Source organism: Chanodichthys erythropterus, chromosome 15 (genome assembly GCF_024489055.1).
Source record: "Chanodichthys erythropterus isolate Z2021 chromosome 15, ASM2448905v1, whole genome shotgun sequence".
Taxonomy (NCBI): Eukaryota; Metazoa; Chordata; class Actinopteri; order Cypriniformes; family Xenocyprididae; genus Chanodichthys; species Chanodichthys erythropterus.
In genome coordinates this window covers 18,534,073-18,555,007 of record NC_090235.1, presented here as the reverse complement: position 1 = coordinate 18,555,007, position 20,935 = coordinate 18,534,073, and the positions used below count along the sequence as shown (strand labels likewise).

General features: G+C 35.8%; 1 protein-coding gene across 1 annotated transcript in view; it reads right to left on the bottom strand.

The window, feature by feature from the left end:
- csmd3b (CUB and Sushi multiple domains 3b) overlaps positions 1-20,935 on the bottom strand; it is a 514,670-nt gene that overhangs the window by 253,057 nt on the left and 240,678 nt on the right. Inside the window, exons 6-7 of the mRNA XM_067361816.1 lie at positions 17,430-17,542; positions 1,732-1,809 (exon numbers count right to left, since the gene is read on the bottom strand). Of these exons, the coding sequence (XP_067217917.1) occupies positions 1,732-1,809; positions 17,430-17,542 (191 nt within the window). The remainder of the gene's footprint in view (positions 1-1,731; positions 1,810-17,429; positions 17,543-20,935) is intronic.

Below are 20,935 nucleotides of genomic sequence, written 5' to 3'. Positions count from 1 at the left end.
ATTACGCCACACGGACGGTGTGCGGACGGAAACAGAATAATACAAATTCCCTTAATAGCTATAAAAGGTAAAAAGCTAATGGAAGCATTAAAAGCTTCTTCTAAAAAAGGCCTGAATTGATGGAAGGGTTGCTTAATGTGCATTATTCACAACAATTTGCAATTTGCAAGAAAAAATAATATAATAGTGGATATGTCTCGTGTTTGACAGCTGCAATCTAGTTTGATAACTTTCACAATGGGTACTAGACCAAAACCACATGGTGCAAACATTGCTCGTTGTGTTGTGCTGTTGACGGACAAAGAAACTGCTGGTTTGGAAATGGCAAGGGAGATTGGTCATGCAAGCAATATCAGCAGATAACGATCCCCAAATAAAGCAATGAAAAAAATGAACCTAAATCGAAAAACAAGGCACTCACTGACAACACAAATACATTCAAAGGAAAATAAGTAGAGCACATGCAAACCAAACTAAATAAAAGAGTCAATTAAAACAAACATGACGTTGTTGAAGATCATTGCAGGTTTTTTTAATATTTGGTCATGCTGTTGTGATTTATCTCAAGCTGAAGTGACTGTAGATGCATATCTTTAGTTAATTTGCGATGTTGGACTGGCTTTCAGAGAAAAAAGTCTGTTTTATTCTTCTCCATTCTCCATTTTACTAGGAAAACTCTTATTATATGTTTTCTTCAAACTGGGGCCAGAGGGCTTCAAATAATATACAATTAAAATAAAATAAAAAATACACATTTATGTAAACATCACTATAATTTACTATAATAACACTATTTTTCCTTTTTTGTCAATTCATTTGGTTTAGTGCAATATAAAAAACAATATAAAAACATAAAATTAAATTATTACGCTTACTATTTGTCTTACAAAGTGTAAATGGGCCTTTATACTTGACAACATATCCGCCTTTATATATTTTATTTATTACATACCACGTTCATACTATCTTTTTTTTTTTTGAGGTCATTGGCATTAATATGTTGGAAAACCCCTGAATTAGGGAACTGAAAGAGCTATTTAAATCTATTGGATTAGCACAACTGTTAATAATTGAATACACACTGCAGTCATTGAAATAAAAAGCCAATTTTTAATGTTTCAGAGACAGTCCCGGAACATTAAAGTGAAGAAACATGAATTTGAGTTTCATGTCACTGTCTTGTTTAATCCAATTACGTAATTACGCTTAAGTGAACTATGCTCATAAATGTCTGATGTTTGTTACATAACTCGCAAGGTTAAACTTTTTCTATGCTTAAGTGAATCCATAATTTAAATAAATCTAACCTCTTAGACCAAAGGGCTTCAGCTGCAGCTATATAAACAAATCTTTGTTTGTGGAAGTAAAACAAGGAGAAGCTAAGCCAAACTGGATGTTGATATAAAAATGAAATTTACGACGCATAACACGAGTGCAGATACCATGAGCCACAAGGTCACTCCCTCATTATGGCGTACAAATCACAATTTTACGGTAAACTGCCATTCATGCTTTTGAGGAAATAACTCTCAGTGGGGGGTTGAATTAAATCGCCTGGAAACTTCTGCTTCTGAGACATTCGTGGAAACGGAATTTCATCCGTGATTCTGCCGATAAATGCTTATCAGCACGAGATGATCTTGCAATGATCTCACGGTCACTGTTTGCTGTAATCGACACCAGACGAGTAACACAGATTTACCATAAAATAGTAACAAAGGGTAGACTCACAGATAGAAAACTTGTTGCTGTTGTCTTTGCCAGGGAATAATTTTACTCCTCTAGATTTGAAATCTACAGACCTTTTCACTAGTTAAAGGGGAATAAAAATGAAACAAAAAAACATGAAATCAGGTGAAACAGATTTTAAATAAACTTGTCAGCATTGAAAAAAATAAACCATCATCAAGCGCATGAGAGAGAAGAGCAGAAAAGTATAGCAGTGTCGACAATTTCCAAAGTGCTCTGCGAACAGAAAATATGGGCATGTGTTGAATAAAAGGCAAGGGCATAAAATGAAAAAGTGAGGAAATAAAGAAAGATTAATAAAGGGGCGGTGGGACAGGACTTCTGTTCAGTTGTCAACCTTGACAAGGGGAAGATTTCAGCTTGTGCTGCATGTCTACACCATTCGATGTGAAGCAGACTTTGTCAAATGCCTCTCAGAAGTATTTGGGTCGCAAACGTCTGCCAATGTGTTCCTACGGGAGGAAAGGGGCTGTTTGACATGCATGCAGACAAATGGCACGATCCTTAGACAAGCATGTCGCCCAGAATGTCAAAGGTCAAACAGAAGTCTTGTTGGGAATGTAAAGCCTAATAATAATAACAATAATAATAATAACTAGTCAACTCTGAATATTTGATATCATTGTGGAAAATGCTTCCTTTGCAAATGTTGCATGTCATTAACTCAGCTAACTAATAAATGCATAATGAATGCAAAGCAACACAAACAATTCCTGGTCGTCACATTAGTTATGGGAAGACGGACCTGAAAATGAGCCCTGGCTTTGTCATCAGATGGAGTGATGTGACTGTGACTGGAACTCGGTAACAGCCAGGTTAAAAGGAGGACAATTAGGTCTTGCATAAATTGTGTCATATGTATGTGATTTTGTGTCAGTAATTTCTTCTGTAAGTAATCATTTAAACACATGGAGCTATAAGCAAAAAATAGCCATTTTACATTTTAAAACCGCATCTGTGATATTTTTGGCATTGGAATTTATGAATATTCTTAGAGAACAACTGTGTTTCCCATAAAAAGGCAGTACATTTTTGTCTTGAAATGGATGACACAGGTAAGAAAGAACATGAGAAAACTTGAGATGTAGTCTTCAAAAGTGGCTCTACTTCATATAGAGACACTTTTTTATATATATATATATAAATATTCCATTTTTGTTGAAGAAGGTCCTTAATTTGACATTTCAGACAGCCTATGAATATGAATGAAATACGATGTTTGCCCACCCTTACACAATCTTACACCAAATGCTGTTCCAACATTTGCAACCTCATTCTTCAAAATGCTTTCCAAAGATCCCTTTCATGGCTAGAAAAGCATAAAGCAGTGATGTTATCAAAATGCAAGCACACGATCCAACATCTAAGTCTAATGGCAATCAAATCCTACAAAACAATGTAAGATTAAAATAATAATAAATATACATAAACAAATTATATGTATTTCCTCAAAGACTATTTGAAAAAGTGTATATTAAAGCTGCACGATTAATCGTTAAAAGGCCGCGATCTCGATTCAATCACCCACTCAATCTTATTCTGTAATCTGAGTTAGAGAGAACAGTTGTCATGTATAGGTATGAAACAGCTTCACAAATGGTCTTTTTAACCACACAGTATCATTATTTCTGTCTTACAATAATTCAAATGATTACAGAAGTACTGGGACAAAAGTGTACAGTTCAGATATAAACACTGATGGTAGCGATCAAAATAGAGGAAGTCACCATTTGAAAGTAACTTGATGCTTCAAATAAGATCGTATCATTACATTGTTACAGCAGTAGGTGGCGACAAGAGAGAAAAAGTATTTGTCATTGAATCAATCATTTAAGAGCTTCATTCAAAAACGCAGATTAATCCAATAACAAGTGTTTATGGGTCAGTCATTGAATCATTCAAAAAATAATTCAAATCATTATTATTATTATTATTATTATTATTTTAAATAGACTGCAGCAATTTACATTTTGTCAGGGCCTCTAGTAAATTGCATGTTATTTTTGTTTAGTTGTCAATTCAGAATCGTGGGAGAATCGTAATCTCTAATATTTTTTTATTTTTATTTATTTTTTATTTTTTTTATTTATCCAGAATTAGCTCTAGGGTATATAAAGTGTTCAATGCAAAAAGCCAGAAGTAACAGATCAAAACTATGTATTATAGCCACTCTGAAACAATAATGAACAACAGCTAGTTATTATATAGCTGATCCTGGCCCATTAACGTCTCCTGGATTTAAAATGGCAAATTTCTCTTGCTTTCTGAGATGTATCATTATTTCAAAGTACACTTACAAAGAACATTATGATTAAAGGAATGATCTGGGTACAATACATTTTATAGACAGTATTTGAGGCATAATGCTGACTCAGTCCATTTCTTTTTCTTTCAAAGTTCACAATCAAATCACAGTTGCAGCAAGGCATTTACAATGCCAGTATCCAGAAGGTGGAAAAGCATGATGCAAGTCAAGCAAGTCTTGCATGAATTATTCAATAAAAAACAGTTTATTATGAGCTATAAAGCTATGTAGACCACTATTTTAGAGGTGGTAATACAACCTTCTTGTATCCTTGCATGTATAATATGCATGCATGCATATACTTTTAGTCACCAAAGTAGATAGATTGAATACAACTTTGCATCGATAAAGTGATTCAATCACAGTATAGTCACCTGCTAACATGTACAGCATAATAAAACAGCTATATTTTTTAAAATAGTCTTAAGGCCCGTTCACACCAAGAATCATCAACTATAAGGATAACTATTATTGCATCCACACCAACGAATGATAACAGTCTTTTTATTCTAAGCAGAGATATTCACCGTGAAGGCCTCATCCTCAACAACAAGTTGCTCAACAACCATCCATGCCGGCGTGATGAATACGATCCTCAACTGGATGGAACTGAAATAAATACTTTGAATGTTGCGATCCTATCGGACTTATGATAGCAACCTGAATCGTAACAAAGCACTGTTTGCCAGAGGAGAACTGGCCCCCCCGACTAAGCCTGGTTTCTCCCAAGGTTTTTTTCTCCATTTTAACACCTATTATATTTGCCACCTGACGTTACCTGTTGGAGTTTGGGTTCCTTGCCGCTGTCGCCTTTGGCTTGCTTGGTTGGGGACACTTGACATTTGATAATCAACAGTGCTTTAATCTGCCTGCATTGACACTATCCTTTAAGAGCTGCTGTGCAGTCAAAATTATGTACCAGTTATCAATGTAAAGCTGCTTTGACACAATCTACATTGTAAAAAGCGCTATATAAATAAAGGTGACTTGACTTGACTAAGCTCACGCGTTACGCTTTCAAAGTGTGTACATGTTTTTGCTGCATTTACTTGGCTTTAGCCAGCAGATGTCCTTAGCATGCTATGTTTCAAGAGAATAGCTAGTGTAATCGATCTTGTTACATTCCACGTGTGTTACGTGTGCACTTTTACGCTCCTCTGCCCTACTTTCTCTCTGTCTGCAGGTCGGTGTTTATTGGATGCCAATCTTCATTTCTGACGTCATGATGCCCTGCCCATTTGTTGATGCGCCAGCTGTATTTAAGGGCTTGATTTGACCGTGTGTGGCGTGCGCCAGGCCAGCGTACCTCGTGCTCCAATGTGGCAAGTTGTTTCGGGCTATTGCCATTCATTTCTCCTGTTAACTCACTTTGTGCAGTTTTGCTTTGTGACGTGAGCTTTGATCTATTTATAGATTCGTGTAACAATGTCCGTGTTGGAGTTTTGCCATTGTGCATGTCAAATTATAGTTAATTCATCTAACTAAGCCATGAGCTCTTTGTTTGCGGTTTTGGTTAGATTCATTTGTATTATGTTAGCCTAGGTTTGTGAGTGTCGCACCACCCTTGTATTTTTGTTTGTAGATTATGATAGTTTAGCTTGGGCGTCGCATACGCTGAAGATTTCGGTTTTATTTTCACATTTTCTTTTGTTAGTTAGTTTAGAGGTTAGTTGTAAGGATTGGTTTATTCTGTTTATTTCGTTTATTTGGGTGACACTCCTGCTTCCTTTGTGTAATGTTATATTTTTTTCTATTCTCTAAATTCTTTTGTAAACTCATTCACAACGTCAAAGTAAAGTTTTTCAAAAACTGTATCATCTTTGATCTGCACCACACCTGGTGAGTTGTCTCGCCCAAAATGTTATGAGAACATCCCATTCTTAACATCAAACACGTAACAGATCTAATCTAACTGAATTTAGCTGTCAAAGTTAATATAGTGGAACCATATATCAATTTTCTTTAAAGTATCCTTGGAAAGGGGGTTCGACTTGTTCACCAGTGGTGGATATTTCTGGACCTTGGTGATTAATTTCTCCGCAACGTCATCTGCCAGTGGCTTTTAGTGTTTTATAGTTCAACAGTTCTGAAAGCGATCCCAAGGATATCAGTTCTCTATATCGTTATCATTATAGCTGTGGTGTGGACAGTGCTGTTCTTTTATATTTGTTCTTAATGATTTTTAGAACTATATCTTTATCGTTATCTTTATAGTTATCATTCTTGGTTTGAACGGGCCTTTGCTGTAATCAGGATTTCTTAAAAACCTGAGGGAGTGGAAATTATATTGCATGGTAATCAACAATATGCCAGAATTAGGCCCGGAGCATTCCTTTAAAGTCACCCATTAGTACTTTCTGAAGTTGAGACGTTTAAACATTATACATTGTCTCTTTTTTATTAAACTGAATATCTGGAGGATGCAGTTTGAGAATGGTAGCTGATTAATACACCTACAGTATCCGGTTGAAAATGGAATCATTCTATCAACACCTAATGGAACCTCACTTTCATTACTGAGCATCCATTAACCACCCACTGGATCAGCCCATCACCATAAATAAATAAAAACCAATGAAAAACTGATTTCGAAAAGCACTAGAAGATTTCAGCATGAACCCATTTAGCATTCATTTGAATACGCTATTGACATAGTCACGCCCAGATCCAAAGGTTCAGTAAATTATTCTGTAGATGGAAATTTGCTCTGGCACCTATATCTACTTAAAAGGTTTATGCTGAATAAATCATTTGAAGCGAGACCTGCAAATGAGACATTCTGCAAGCGACAACACATTAAAGCTGAGGATAGGACTGTTGACCTTAATCAATGACATGACATTAAACCACTTTTAAAGGTACATTAAAACGCACTGAAATTACACCTAATGCTAATTGCCATAATACTTACTTTTTCTAGCATTGGAAAACAAATCTAACTTCAGTTATAATCACATTCATTTTAAGATGCAGCACATCATCCCATAACAGTGCCGAGATGTTCTATCATTATAAACTTAAGTAGAAACAGTGACATAAAATCATAATACATATGATTAATGCGGACTTTTGGCAGAAATGGCTACACACCAGAATGATGGTGATGGCGAGAGATTTCTATTTCAAAAATGAAAGCCATTTGTCATAGGTTATTATCACAAATTATGTTTCAGCATGTCTTTCAATCACTTATGTCACTTTAGACATCTTAAGTGATTTGCTTATCGCTTCTTGAGTATTGCAAATGGCACAAAATGCCGTACGCCATCATTAAAGCCAAGATCAGACTATATATGCACCAGACAAGACATTAAAACACAAACTCATTCATTACAATTCACACCCAACAGCTTGGATGCAACATCAGCAACCTGTATTGGCAAATGCACATAAAAACAGTGTATCCTAATGCACTGTAAAAGAAGCTGTTCTGCATTCCTTCTACCCCAAATATGCATCTATATAGGCAATAAAGACCAGACTTTCCACAATTACTGTCTATTACCTGTCAAACCAAACTTTCTTCAAATTCTTTATGGCACCAAACTGACATTTTACATCTATAATTAGTCATTTAACATTTTCCTGAGCCTCCACATGTGTGACAAAGGCATTTCAACACCTATTCGGGCTAAGAGCGCTTTTCAAACACTAATTAATTTAAAAAATCGAGCAGCTGTCAGCAGCCAACCAAGGTCAACATATTCATGGTTTCTTGGAAATGATTGCTTCACTGAGCTGCACAGGATGATGGGTACAAATCAAATCTTCAAATCCACATTGCAAGGAGCTCGTCGAGCCAAAGAACCTACTTTTGATAGGTTCAAAGGTTTGTTTTCGAAAACAGTTGTTTTTCTTGTTGACATACAGTTGCTGCACATTTGCACCTGTGTTTATTCCATTAGAGTTAGGCTAAGATTTCAAAACACAATTAACAAGCTGCAGCATCAAAACTCCCACTGAAAGTATATTCAATCTGCTTTGCCTTTCATTTTATATGTACATCAGCTCTTTCAGGTATCTTTGATGCGATCTCAGACATGTCCTTGCTTGCATTGCCACCTTATCTCTCTGCCGAGTCCCTTGGCAACCCATCCCCATGTCCATCTAGTCAAGGATAGATTACAGTAATTGTTTTCCGCCCTGGATGTCAGATTATTAGCTGAACCAAAGTCACGAGTGGATCCTGTGCACCATTCGTTATCAGAAAGGAAATAGTGATACGATCATATTTCCCTGCCATAAAACTGACCTTCACCTTCTTACTGTCAGGCATGTGAGGGCATCATTACATAACATCTCATTTATGGCAGTGCCAGCAATGCAGGTTTAGCATCTGATTAGTCTGTCCTTGTAAATCTTAGTTAAATGCAAATTACAGGTCCTTGATTATGATTTTTATTTAAGGGGTTACTTCACTGCTGGCAAAATAAGCTTTGAATTAAACTTGGCTGCCAATAGCTTGTTTGCAATCACATGATTCTGATGACCAGCGAAATTCAGACGGTGGGCAGGAAGGAAAAATTAGAATGGACGAGATGGAGGAAAATCCTTAATGTACTGGGTTGGGTTTCCCGATAACGTTGTCTTAAAGTTGCCATCAAACGTTTTTTTACAAGATGTAATATAAGTGTAAGGTGTCCCCTGAATGTGTCTGTAAAGTTTCAGCTCAAAATACCCCATAGATTTTTTTTTAATTAATTTTTTAACTGCCTATTTTGGGGCATCATTAAATATGAGCCGATTTATGCTGTGCGGCCCCTTTAAATCTCCTGCTCTCCGCCCACGGAGTTCACGCTTGCCTTAAACAACATAAACAAAGTTTACACAGCTAATATAACCCTCAAAGGGATCTTTACAAAGTGTTTGGCATGCATGCGTCGGATTATGTGAGTATAGTATACTGTTATATTGTTTACATTTGATTCTGAATGAGTTTGAGGCTGTGCTCCGTGGCTAACGGCTAATGCTACACTGTTGGAGAGATTTATAAAGAATGAAGTTGTGTTTATGAATTATACAGACTGCAAGTGTTTAATAATGAAAATAGCGACGGCTCTTGTCTCCGTGAATACAGTAAGAAACGATGGTAACTTTAATCACATTTTACAGTACATTAGCAACATGCTAACGAAACATTTAGAAAGACAATTTACAAATATCACTAAAAATATCATGATATCATGGATCATGTCAGTTATTATTGCTCCATCTGCCATTTTTCGCTATTTTTCTTGCTTGCTTACCTAGTCTGATGATTCAGCTGTGCACAGATCCAGACGTTAATACTGGCTGCCCTTGTGTAATGCCTTTCATAATGTTGGGAACATGGGCTGACATATGCAAATATTGGGGGCGTACATATTAATGATCCTGACTGTTGCGTAACAGTCAGTGTTATGTTGAGATTCGCCTGTTCTTCGGAGGTCTAAACAATGGTGTTTGAGACTCACTGTGTGTCATTTCCATGTACTGAACTCTTGTTATTCAACTATGCCAAGATCAATTTAATTTTTTATTCGAGGGCACCTTTAACTGAAGATGTACCGTTTCTAGGCGTGTTCCCCGAACTATACCTTATGAGGTCGCTTAAGGTATATCTTCTTAAGTGCGACGTTACCAGGTACTGTCCATGGCGTTGGTGCTGAATTGGTTGATATCAATGGCTCGAGAATCGATAATTCACTCTATACAAGGGCTGCTTCACTGCATTATGTGAGAATTCAGTGTTCTTTATAAAAAGAAGCACTTCACAAGTAGAAATTTCATTTATCAGGACTCATGGGATGTTATAAAAGTAATCCAAATTGCAAGCTAAATCTATATTGTAATTTATCTATATTCTGGGGGAGCGGAGCCCCCATCAGCATGAGTTTAAGGCGACCGTTATTTAGAGGCTCATTTGAAATCATAAGGCCTTCTGCAAAACTTTTATCTTTTACAGTTCTTGTATACTGTTTTCTTTCAATGCATATGATAATTGAAACTCAGAAAGTAGAACTGAAATGACATTCATTTCAAGATGGTTAGTTAAAACATTTCCAAATGTTCCTGCAGACTATTTTTCCGGTCATGAATTTTGCAAAAATCTTGTCTCGTCTTGTTATCGTGAATCCAGTCTTGTGTCTCTTTTTGTCTCATGAGTTAAGCATCTCATCACACCCCTAGTAAATCCACTTCACCAACTAATTTCTCTGCCATAGAAATATACAGAGCAAAACAGTACAGTTCAAACACAATATTCTAAAGATGGCTGTGCGCTTGTTTCTCTAGCGCATTTTGCATTATCCAGCAGACATTTGTAAACAAATAAATATGAATTTCTCTATCCAGGTAACAAGGAGAAAGAGTAAATGTTCATTTTTATAGACTACCGATGTTGTAACAATACAAAGCAGGTTGAAAATTGTTAAAATTACACTTTAAACAACTGTTTCTAATAAAACCATTAAGATAAATGATTAACAGAGGAGAAGTATAATAATGCTTTAGGAATATTGCTGCTTTCTAGCCATTACTTCATCTGAAAGCCTTCCTGAGTGAATTCTGACATAATACTTGGATAAATCTCCTCTGTTGAGACCAAGAGCACTACTCTTGTCTAGAAGTAATGGCAACACTGAGAGCCATTAGAGTTACGGATATATTTCTCTCCTGGGGATGTTTACCATTTAAAGACTCATATGCCCCTAAGGACTCGAACGCTTACCAAATCTCTGCATTATCAATGAATAGTGGATGGCAGACTTTCTTCTGTACATTGAGGGTGGGGGGTGGGGGGTGGGGGGGTGTAATATCAGTTGTGGCTGCCATGGGAACACAAGCTGTGGCCAGAGAATAGCCTTACTGACCCCTTCAAGCAGAAAACTCAATCACAATAAAGTGTATTTTTACAGTTCTTGTATTTACAGTTACTGAAGACGTTCAAGTAAGCGAGAAGGAAACTGTAAATGACCTACAAGGTGAGATAAATACTGCTTATGTTCTTAAATTGAGCAGTTTGATGAGCCACTGTAGCTAAAGGGCAACTTTGGTTATTATTCCTGCTTCTGTGAATAATCTATACAAAAACAAAACAAAACAAAAAAAAAAAACCCTTCTGTGTGCCCTTAGGTTGCTTATATATGAGTAAACATTAATAAGCACAGCCGACCGGTAAAGAAAATATTTGCACTTTATATGATAACCATATCAAGCATCGCCCTATCCATTGAATTATGTAAGAGATAATCCATGGCTAGGTGTGCATTAAATGATTATGGTATACATATAAATTATCAAATCACTCAACAGTCAAAGCATGTTTTTATTTTCCCTCTTTAAAATCATTCATATCATCTGATTTGCAGCTATTTTTCTAAATTATTCTGTTTAGAGAGTCTCTTCATGCTTATTTAGCCTGGTTAGATTGCAAAGTCCTTGTAACCAAAATAACTAGATATAAAATGACTGATTTCGGGGCATTTTCTTTCCACTTCACCATTCACCCATTTTAGAGCAGAAGTAAAAGGAAAATTCAGCTCTAAAAATACTTATACTGCCATTTGGTTGTTTCCACTTTATTTTTTCAGTAAGTATTTCCTGTGAATGTGTGAATGTGCAAGACTTACTGTGTTGTATAGTTAAATACAGAAGAATGATATGATAACAAATGCCAGTTTGCAACATCAAACAAAATTGGTTCTAAGCATATTATTAACAAAAGTCAATAGAATATTTGAAAGTTTAAGTACTATGTTTGCAAAAAAAAAAAAGAAAAGAAAATGAAATGAAAAATCCTCCTAAAACTCACAATCATTTGAACTGAATTATGAAATTGAATTACCTACCAAACAGTTTGAATGGAATCTCCACCTTAAAGGGTTAGTTCACCCAAAAATGAAAATTCTGTCATTAATTACTCACCCTCATGTCGTTCTACACCTGTAACACATTCATTCATCTTTAGAACACAAATTAAGATATTTATGATGAAATCCGATGGCTCAGTGCCTGCAATTTCACCGAACATCTCAAGATCCAGAAAGGTACTCAAAACATATTTAAAACAGTTCATGTGACTACAGTGGTTCTACCTTAATATTATAAAGAAATGCGAATACTTTTTGTGCACCAAAAAATAAATAAATAAATAAAATAACCACTTTCCAACAATATCTAGTGATGGGCGATTTCAAAACACTGCTTCGAAGCTTTACAAATCTTTGGTTTCAAATCAGTTGTTTGGAGCGCCAAAGTCGCATGATTTCAGCAGTTTGATACACGAACCGAATCACTGATTTGAAACAAAAGATTATGTTTTGAGTACCTTTTGGTGACACTGCTGGCAGAGGCCTCACTGAGCCATCGGATTTCATGAGGGTGAGTAATAAATGACATTATTTTAACTTTTGGGTGAACTAACCTTTTAAAGGTGCAGTAAGTGATTTCAGAGAAACACTGATTATATTTGAAATCACCAAAACAAAAACACCACTACCTAAAAAATCCACACCCCTATCTTTATAGCTCCTCCCCCAAAATTCATTAGCATGCTATGCAACACAGGCACTCATGAGTGGACACACCCCTAACTGTAATAAACATAGTGTTTGAATTAAGTTTATTTTTATCCCATTTACATTTTTGGTTTTAAGAATACATTAAACAACAATTCATGAGGTTTATACATATTATTTATTTATTTATTTTTTTGCATAAAGTTTAATATCCAGGCACAGATCCAAAAACACAGTGAATCCAGAGTTTAAGTCTGAATTCTATTGTTTTGTATATAACTATGTTCTATCAAGACCTACCGAGACACTTCGCTATCAGTTTATGAAATACTAATAATGTGAAAGTTTTATCATGTTGTTACACTGATGAGAAATATCAACAACTTTAATATCCACATTAGATTAATTTCACATTTCTAATAATTCAATTCAAAGGCCACATTGTTCAAACAAGCACAGCATAATACGCTTGTTTGACATTTAGAGGACATTTAAAACGGCCAACTTAAGCAGAGCAGGCAGTGTTGTGGAGCATTGTCTTCATTATTACAGACTGTTTGCTTGAGTTTCTGTAGCACTAACGGCATTACGTTAAGGAAATTCTTGAGGAATCGTGTCTGACAGGGACTTGGTGGAGTCCAGCCAAATAATTACGCCCCCCAGGCGAATTGTGAATCCAGTACGAACATGCTCCCAGTTTAAAAGGACGGAGACAGGAGTGCCCATCAAAGGAGGACATTATTAGATGTGGCATCCACTCCAGGGAAGGCATGACAGAGGACCTGTGGCCACATACGGATTTTAAGTTCTATTTCTACCTGACCTACTCTGAACAGTGAGCAAAAAGTGTTGCAAAGTGCTTGCTGTGTCATCAAAAAGCTACAAGACTAAGTTTGGTAGAAGAACTCCGTTCGCACATTTGCAATTCGTATGAAAGCTAGCTCCCTTGGCCCTTTGCCAAACTCTTTGCCCTAGTTTACATGATGTATCTTCGATTATTCTTCATTATCATGCTCACCTCTAAATGACTTGGGCTTGAAGGAGAAGTTTGCTTTGCGAATTTGACACCACTACCATCTGTACATGCAAACTACTGTGTTTATTTAGTTGCTTTGGGGGTTGAATGATGTCTTTTCTTAACACAATAAGGCATTTCATTCTTGCAAGGTGCACTTGCTTTCTTGACACACAGAAACAAGCTGCTGATCTCTGAGTATCAGCAGCAGGTTGCCAAAAAAATGGCTGTGTAGAATTCTGAAACCCTTGTTATTAGCGACACCGGTGGCCATTAAGTGAACTGCAGCCAGCAACTTATTACAAGTGCTTGCACTTGTGCACAAATAACGTGATTCAATGCCCCCATATACTCGCAGGTTTTTTGTTCTTTGCTCAGAAGGAATTGGGTGTCTTTCCATTTTTATAAAGTCTGCATTTATCCTGAATTTTAGGAGAACTACAGACCTCTCGCTCACTCCAATTTTGCTAAGTTACTGTACTCTGACTCATTATTTCATATAATATTTTCATCAGTTTAGCTCATGGTCAGAGCTGTTGTGCCTTACTGAGAATATGAATAAATCTTACTAATGTGAGACCTTTACTAGCCAGCTTTACTGGCAGGCCTTCCAGCTAGCACCACCAAGCCTTTACGGGTTATCCAGAAAACAGCAGCATGTCTGGACTTCAATCAGCTGAAGAAGAGCCGAGTCATACTCTTTCCACTGGCTGCCTGTAGCCGCTCACATCAAATAATCAAGGCTCTGATTCTAACATAAAGGATTTACATTCCCTCTCATTCCCTGCGGTCAGTGAATCAACAATGCCTGGTGGAGCCATCACAGTGCGGTACAAGGTCACTTTCAAAAACTTCAAACTCACGGTCACTTGAAAAGAGAAATCCATTCGCAATCTTCAGAAAACTTGTGACTAACTAACAGAGATGCTAAATTTATCCGCCGATATTATTATTCAGAACAATATCTGCCGATACCAATAGTTTGACTGAAATCTCTCTCAACTAATGCTGTAAATTATACAGGGAACCCTATCATTTGGTACATTAATATAAAATTAGAGTTAAAAAACAAACAAAAAACAGAGTCTAAACTATTATATACAACTGCTATTTATTTTCAGATATAATAATTACTCTCAAATAAAAACTGAAATGTTTATATACAATTCAGTTGCACATAAGGTAGCGTTCACCTTATGTGACACTTGTCTTCATGACAAATTTTCAAAACATATTCAAACATACATACTGTAAGCTCCTCTCCTTTTTTATAGCAAACTAACAAACTGTGAACACTGGAAAAATGTCTGTAAATGCAACATTAAGTGAAATATTGTTCACAAGCTGTGAAGTTGAGTGATTACATGATACATTTCAGTAAGTTGTGCTGTACCTTTCAACATACCTATCTGATGTTCATGCTCGTTTTTTCATGCTGTAACTTGTAATAAAAAAGGAAGAGCTGACTCAAATGAATCGTGCCGCTTGAACTAAGGATTTACAGTGATCTGTCATGTTTAAGAGTGTCAAAATGTAAAAACGGCTGTTGTTAAACAACTGGCTGATGACTGATAGCGAAAATAAGTGCTTTTATCGGTACATCCCTACTAACTCTCTACACTATTTTTGTTTTGTTTTTGCGCATAAAATGTATTCTTCTCACTTCATAACATTAAGGTTAAACCACTGCAGTCATGTCAGCTGTTTTAAATATGTCTTTAGTACCTTTCTGGACCTTGAAAATGGTGGTTATATTGCTGTCTATAGCGCTCGGATTTCATCAAAAATATCTTAATTTGTATTCCGAAGATGAATGAAGGTCTTACGGGTGTGGAACGACATGAGGGTGAGTAATTAATGACAGAATTTTAATTTTTTGGGTGAACTAACCCTTTAAACTTTTACTTTATCGTTGTACTGTTCTCTTAAAACTATATGCACTATTCTCATTTCTACGACCCTTTAGATAAAACAATTAAAAATTGAAAAGTATGCTGAATGTTGTATCAGAAATCCTTTGTGCCAATAACAGAAACAATTACTACAGTAATTTGTGGAGCATCCACCATTTGTAAATTCTGGCGTCAACCGCTTCCAGTTATTTTTAGATGTACAAAACAGCTTGTTATGCTGCTTTATATTGCAAACTGGTATTTTTCCTATTATATTATTTTAATGTATTGTAGTAATTATAAACACTGGTTTGTAGCGCAAATGGTTTTACAGTTTACTACACTTTGATATTAATCTTCTACTTCTACCTATAGCAGCTAATGAATCAGAAGTCATTCACAGGAAATACCTTCAAATAAGGTGGATAGCTGTAGGGAGTCACATTAAAACTATAATTAAACACGTCATCCACCATTTTTTTACTGGTTCACTGGCAACAAGCTCCTAGACTGGTTGCCGAGTTTCTCAGATGGAGACCTGGAAAGTCTGTGTATATTGAAGCCAAACAGCCCAGCCAATAGCAGCTTTATTTTCTGCAGATGAGCGTTGCCATCAACTGGCATCTTGAACCAGCAACAGCTGGTTAATGTGAATAAGAGTGGAGAGGGCCGAAATGGAATGGGCTTCCATTCTGATGGCATCTCTTTCAGATGAATCAGTGGCCTAAATTGGATTTTGCCAGGCTGTGTCCTGAAGCGCAGTGCAGATGTTGCTTTTTGAACCCGTCACTTGTCCTGGCGATGCAGCGAGTACCTGCTATTTCACAGTCAAAAAACATGCCAGCTCAATTCAATGCAGCAAGCTTCTAATCAGCACTCTTGGATCTTGCACAAATCAAACAAATCCAATCCTATAGCCAAACGTCTGCTCACATTTTCAGTTATCCAAGATGATTGCATGTCTATTTAGAGGAATGGACATAGAAGCAGACTGACCTCACAAAAATCTCTCAAGTCACGCAAAGCATTTCACTCTGACCTGGAAAGAGATGCTCATACCAACAGGTCGATTAAACAACTTGCATATCTGGTCTATGATGTAATTTAAGTTGTAGAATCATGTAAATGAGATATTTTTCAACTTAAGACTCACAAAAATTATCTGAAAGATCTAAAAGACTTTAGCATGTATATGAATTTCCATATAAAATCCAACACTTCAGTAAGATAATAGCACAGATATGTAAGGGTTGGCAAACAATTTCATATTTCACTCCAGACCTTTACAGAACAACTCGAGCTGTGAATGGTTGTGTGGACATTGGAATCAGGTTTATGGTAAATGTGTGTAAGTAGTTCACAAACACAGTACGCAGCCAAGCACATGAGAAAATTATGGCTATGGATGACCTGTCAAAGCATAAACTTAAAAGCGGCTCGCTTTTCGCCGTTCTTTCTTTCCACCCCCACCATTTTATTACATTTGAGCTTTTATGAGAGAAGCAAAAGATAGCTACTTTCAAAAAAGACAAAATGTGATTTGTTGTTGAAATATGAGTTAGTTTGGAGAAACGGCACAAAACAAAACAAATCAACAGGGAAAAAAAATAAAAAAGGAAAGAGGCATTCAAGCATTGGCAACAAAAACAACACTTTTCTGAGTCTGAATGTTGAAAGTTATTGCAAAAATAGCCGGGTGAGCTGAAGTCAATGACAATCAATACAGTTTTGAAATATATTTCTCATGCTTAACTTAATTAGACATCTGGAACAAAATGATAATTAATATCTCAGAATTTCAATACTCATTTTTTGATTTGCAACTTTAATGCAACAAAAATAACTCAAATCAAAGATAATTAATCATATAATTAATTATCCAGAGACGACAATCTAATAGACTTTCACTACAGTGTTCATAGGAGCAAGATGGAAACCATGCACTTGCAATGACAAAGCGAGCAGCTTACCTTGATAATGGGCGCTGAAGCCTTTGTATCGATGGTTGCTGTCAGTAACAAAGTGTAACCTCAGCCAGTTCTTGTTGCTAACAATAGGAGATGGAACATTCATTCCGGATAGCCTGTAAAAACATGAAGGAAAGCTCTTTACATTTGTTAAGGAATGTCTCCCGTTAAAAGCGACAACAACAAAAAAAACATTTATAAGAACGTGGCATCTGTCTAAACTCACGTTTTGTAGATGAACAATGACAGATAGCACTGTCAAAATGAGTTTAAATGATCTGTCTGTTTAGGCCGTAAAAGTGGATGTTTGGATAGTCAATATTTTATCTTCTGAAGTATAAAACTTTCTGAAAGCTCGTAATATACTACCAAGGTCAGTGATCTAATACTTTGACATTTTGAGGCATGGCACTGGGGACATTTAACAGAGTACAAGCACCTTAACACTTAGTCCACCATTACTCATGGAGCGCACGCCGGGCCAGATACGGCCAGCATGCTCCCTGGACACTTTTGAGGGGCGGTGCACACATACTGAAAATGTTGACAAGTAAAAAACATTGTTGTGTGTGTGTGTGTGCACGCGTGCAGTGTGTCGTGAATCAGCGTGGCGCTGCAACAGAGGACAGAGGTCATTCTAACCCCAACCCTCCACCCATCAAAATGCTCCATCTTCATCCTACATCTGTCTCACTTTATTGATGACTAACTGGAGATGTCATTAAAGGACATGGCCACATGAATCACACTTTAATGGCCTTCACAGGCTGGAGCGGAGCCATATCATTACTGTTATCTTTCCGTCTCTGTCTCTCTCTCTCTTTCCCTCCCACACACACAAACACACACACTCTGTATAGGTTCTATTGGTTAAACTCATAGGTAAAGTGTGTAATCTCTGCCCGACTACTGTCACCACACAGAACTGTAAAAAAATAACGACTGTTTGTAAAGTTTTCCCGTTCACAGTGTGAACAGCAGTTTAACCAACAATACGTTAATATTGGTTAACTTACATTACAGAGACAGCTTTTTTCAGTTACTTTGTCTGTTTTTGGTCCGAACATGAATATATATCCAAACGGAGTCAAACAACCTCGGTGTCTTCGATCAACACACAGTAACGTTGTTTGACCCTGAATGAATCAGTGTTTGAATGAATCAGATGAATGATTCAATGACTCATTTATAAAGAATTCAATTGCTTCATTTCTGAGAGAATTAGTTGATTCAATGACAAATTCACTCAGTGAGCACAACATTACTCGCAAAATTATGTAACATGCATTTTTTAATTTTTTTTATTTAATTTTTTTTTTTTTTTATAAAAATGTATTATTTTTATTATAAAAATTAATTATTTAAAAATTAATTATACCAGTCATAAGGGTCTTTTTTTTTTTTTTTTTTTTAAATCATCTGAAAGCTGAATAAATAAGCTTTCAGTGTTATGATAGGACAATATTTGGCCGAGATACAACTATTTGAAAATCTGGAAACTGGGGGTGCAAAAAAACAAAAACAAAAAAAAAACAAAAAAAATCAAAATATTGAGAAAATAACCTTTAAAGTTGTCCAAATGAAGTCCTTAGCAATGCATATCTACTCACAAAAATACATTTTTGATATATTTATGGTAGGAAATTTACAAAATGTCTTAATTGAACATGATCTTTACTTAATATCCTAATGATTTTTGGCATAAAAGAAAAATCGATAATTTTGACCCATACAATAAATGTATAGTTGGCTATTGCTACAAATATACCCGTGCAACTTATGACTTATGTTTCTAATAAAATCATGTTTGAAATAATATTTCTTCATTACAGCATTTTTTTTTTTTTATTATTACTTACTATATTTTAAGTTTTATTTTATTTGCAGCATGGTTTTTCTTCACATATCCACCTTTTTCCTATATGCCCCTCGTGATGCTTTTTGCGAATTATGGGAGTAACTTTCGTTAAACTGTAAACAATCAGCGAAAGGTTCACTCTATGAACATAATTAGCATTAAAAAAAAAAAAAAAAGATGACATTATTCTACTCACAAACATTTACATTTACAAACATTTATAATAACTCAAAAACACAAATAACTCCCGATTATTTCTGCAGCAATATTACGGATTTGTTAAATATGATTTCTGTCATTGTGACAGACAATAAATATCATATTTACCTGCTTTAGAAACATTCCAAACACTGCATATAGAGATTAAAAATGGAAAAGGTGAGATGACTACATTTAAAGCATCCATGTGAAAACAAGCCTAGAAAGAGGCGTGAGGATCTGGGGAGATAAGAGCATTCCAGTGTATTATTAATGGGATATGTCAGGAGAGCAGACCACATATGTGCAGTATGTGTTGTCCTTTTTCATACTGTTGGAGCGAAATATAAAGAAAAGATTTCTTGCCATAGATATTCTTATCATCAGATTAAAATACCAAGCATTACGTTATTCTCCTGAGGTATGAACATGAGAACATGAAGGACATTTTACGGGCCATTCAGTCAAATTATTATTATAATTAGCACAACCTTATGATTTGAAATTATTTGTTTTAGTCTTTTTGAATGGGACTCCCCCAAACCGGAATCCACCCAGTAAGGAAAAGGTTGATAGGCCTATTTAAAAAAAAAAGACAAGCCAAGGTTTGTGCACTGGGAATTGGGAGTTAACTTCAAAGGTAAGTTTGGGTCAGATTCCATTTATAGAAATTGTCTGTGTCCATTACCTCGATTTCCAAATGACTACATGTACCAGAAGAACCTTAGATAGCAGAAGGAATTTAATTCATCCTACTGACTACTGACTGAATATTTTGATTCAGTACACCCAAAAAAAAAAAAAAAAACTCGCAAGTTACCTCATTACGACAGTAGGTGGCGACATTTTATTGAGCATTATGAACGATTCTTTCAAATGTTCACTCAACAGATTCGGATGTCGACCAAAACAGCGCAAATTTAACATACAAATTACACAGGTAAACAATACCTTGACATTTGTACTGTAAATCATATTAGTGTAAAATATACTTAGTTTTGTATGTTAAGTGTTTTTTTATAGGCCTGTGGCCTTTAAATACAATATTTAGATATTTAAAACCTTACATTTGTGGCATAGTCACAGGCATCTTTTGCATGGTTTCACATAAACAAAACAAACTATATGAGATTTCACAGAGCTCCAACAGCCTCCCAAAGGGACAACTGTTTTTTTCTGACAACCTAGTAATGTCTTTGAAATATGCATTCAATACTTACTTGCAAGACTATGTTTGTCCCCATTCGTGTCAAGCAGTAGCACAATCACAAAACAACAGTACTTGCACAAATAAACCTTTCCGTGTCCATGACTTTACACGTCTCGGTGAGTTTAAATTTAAATCTGAAATGGAGTCCCATAAATTAAACATCTGTTACTATAAAGACTATAAATTAAATATGAGTCAAAACCATTTAGGTTCTTCTGTTTTATGAGCATACTTTAATTTAAG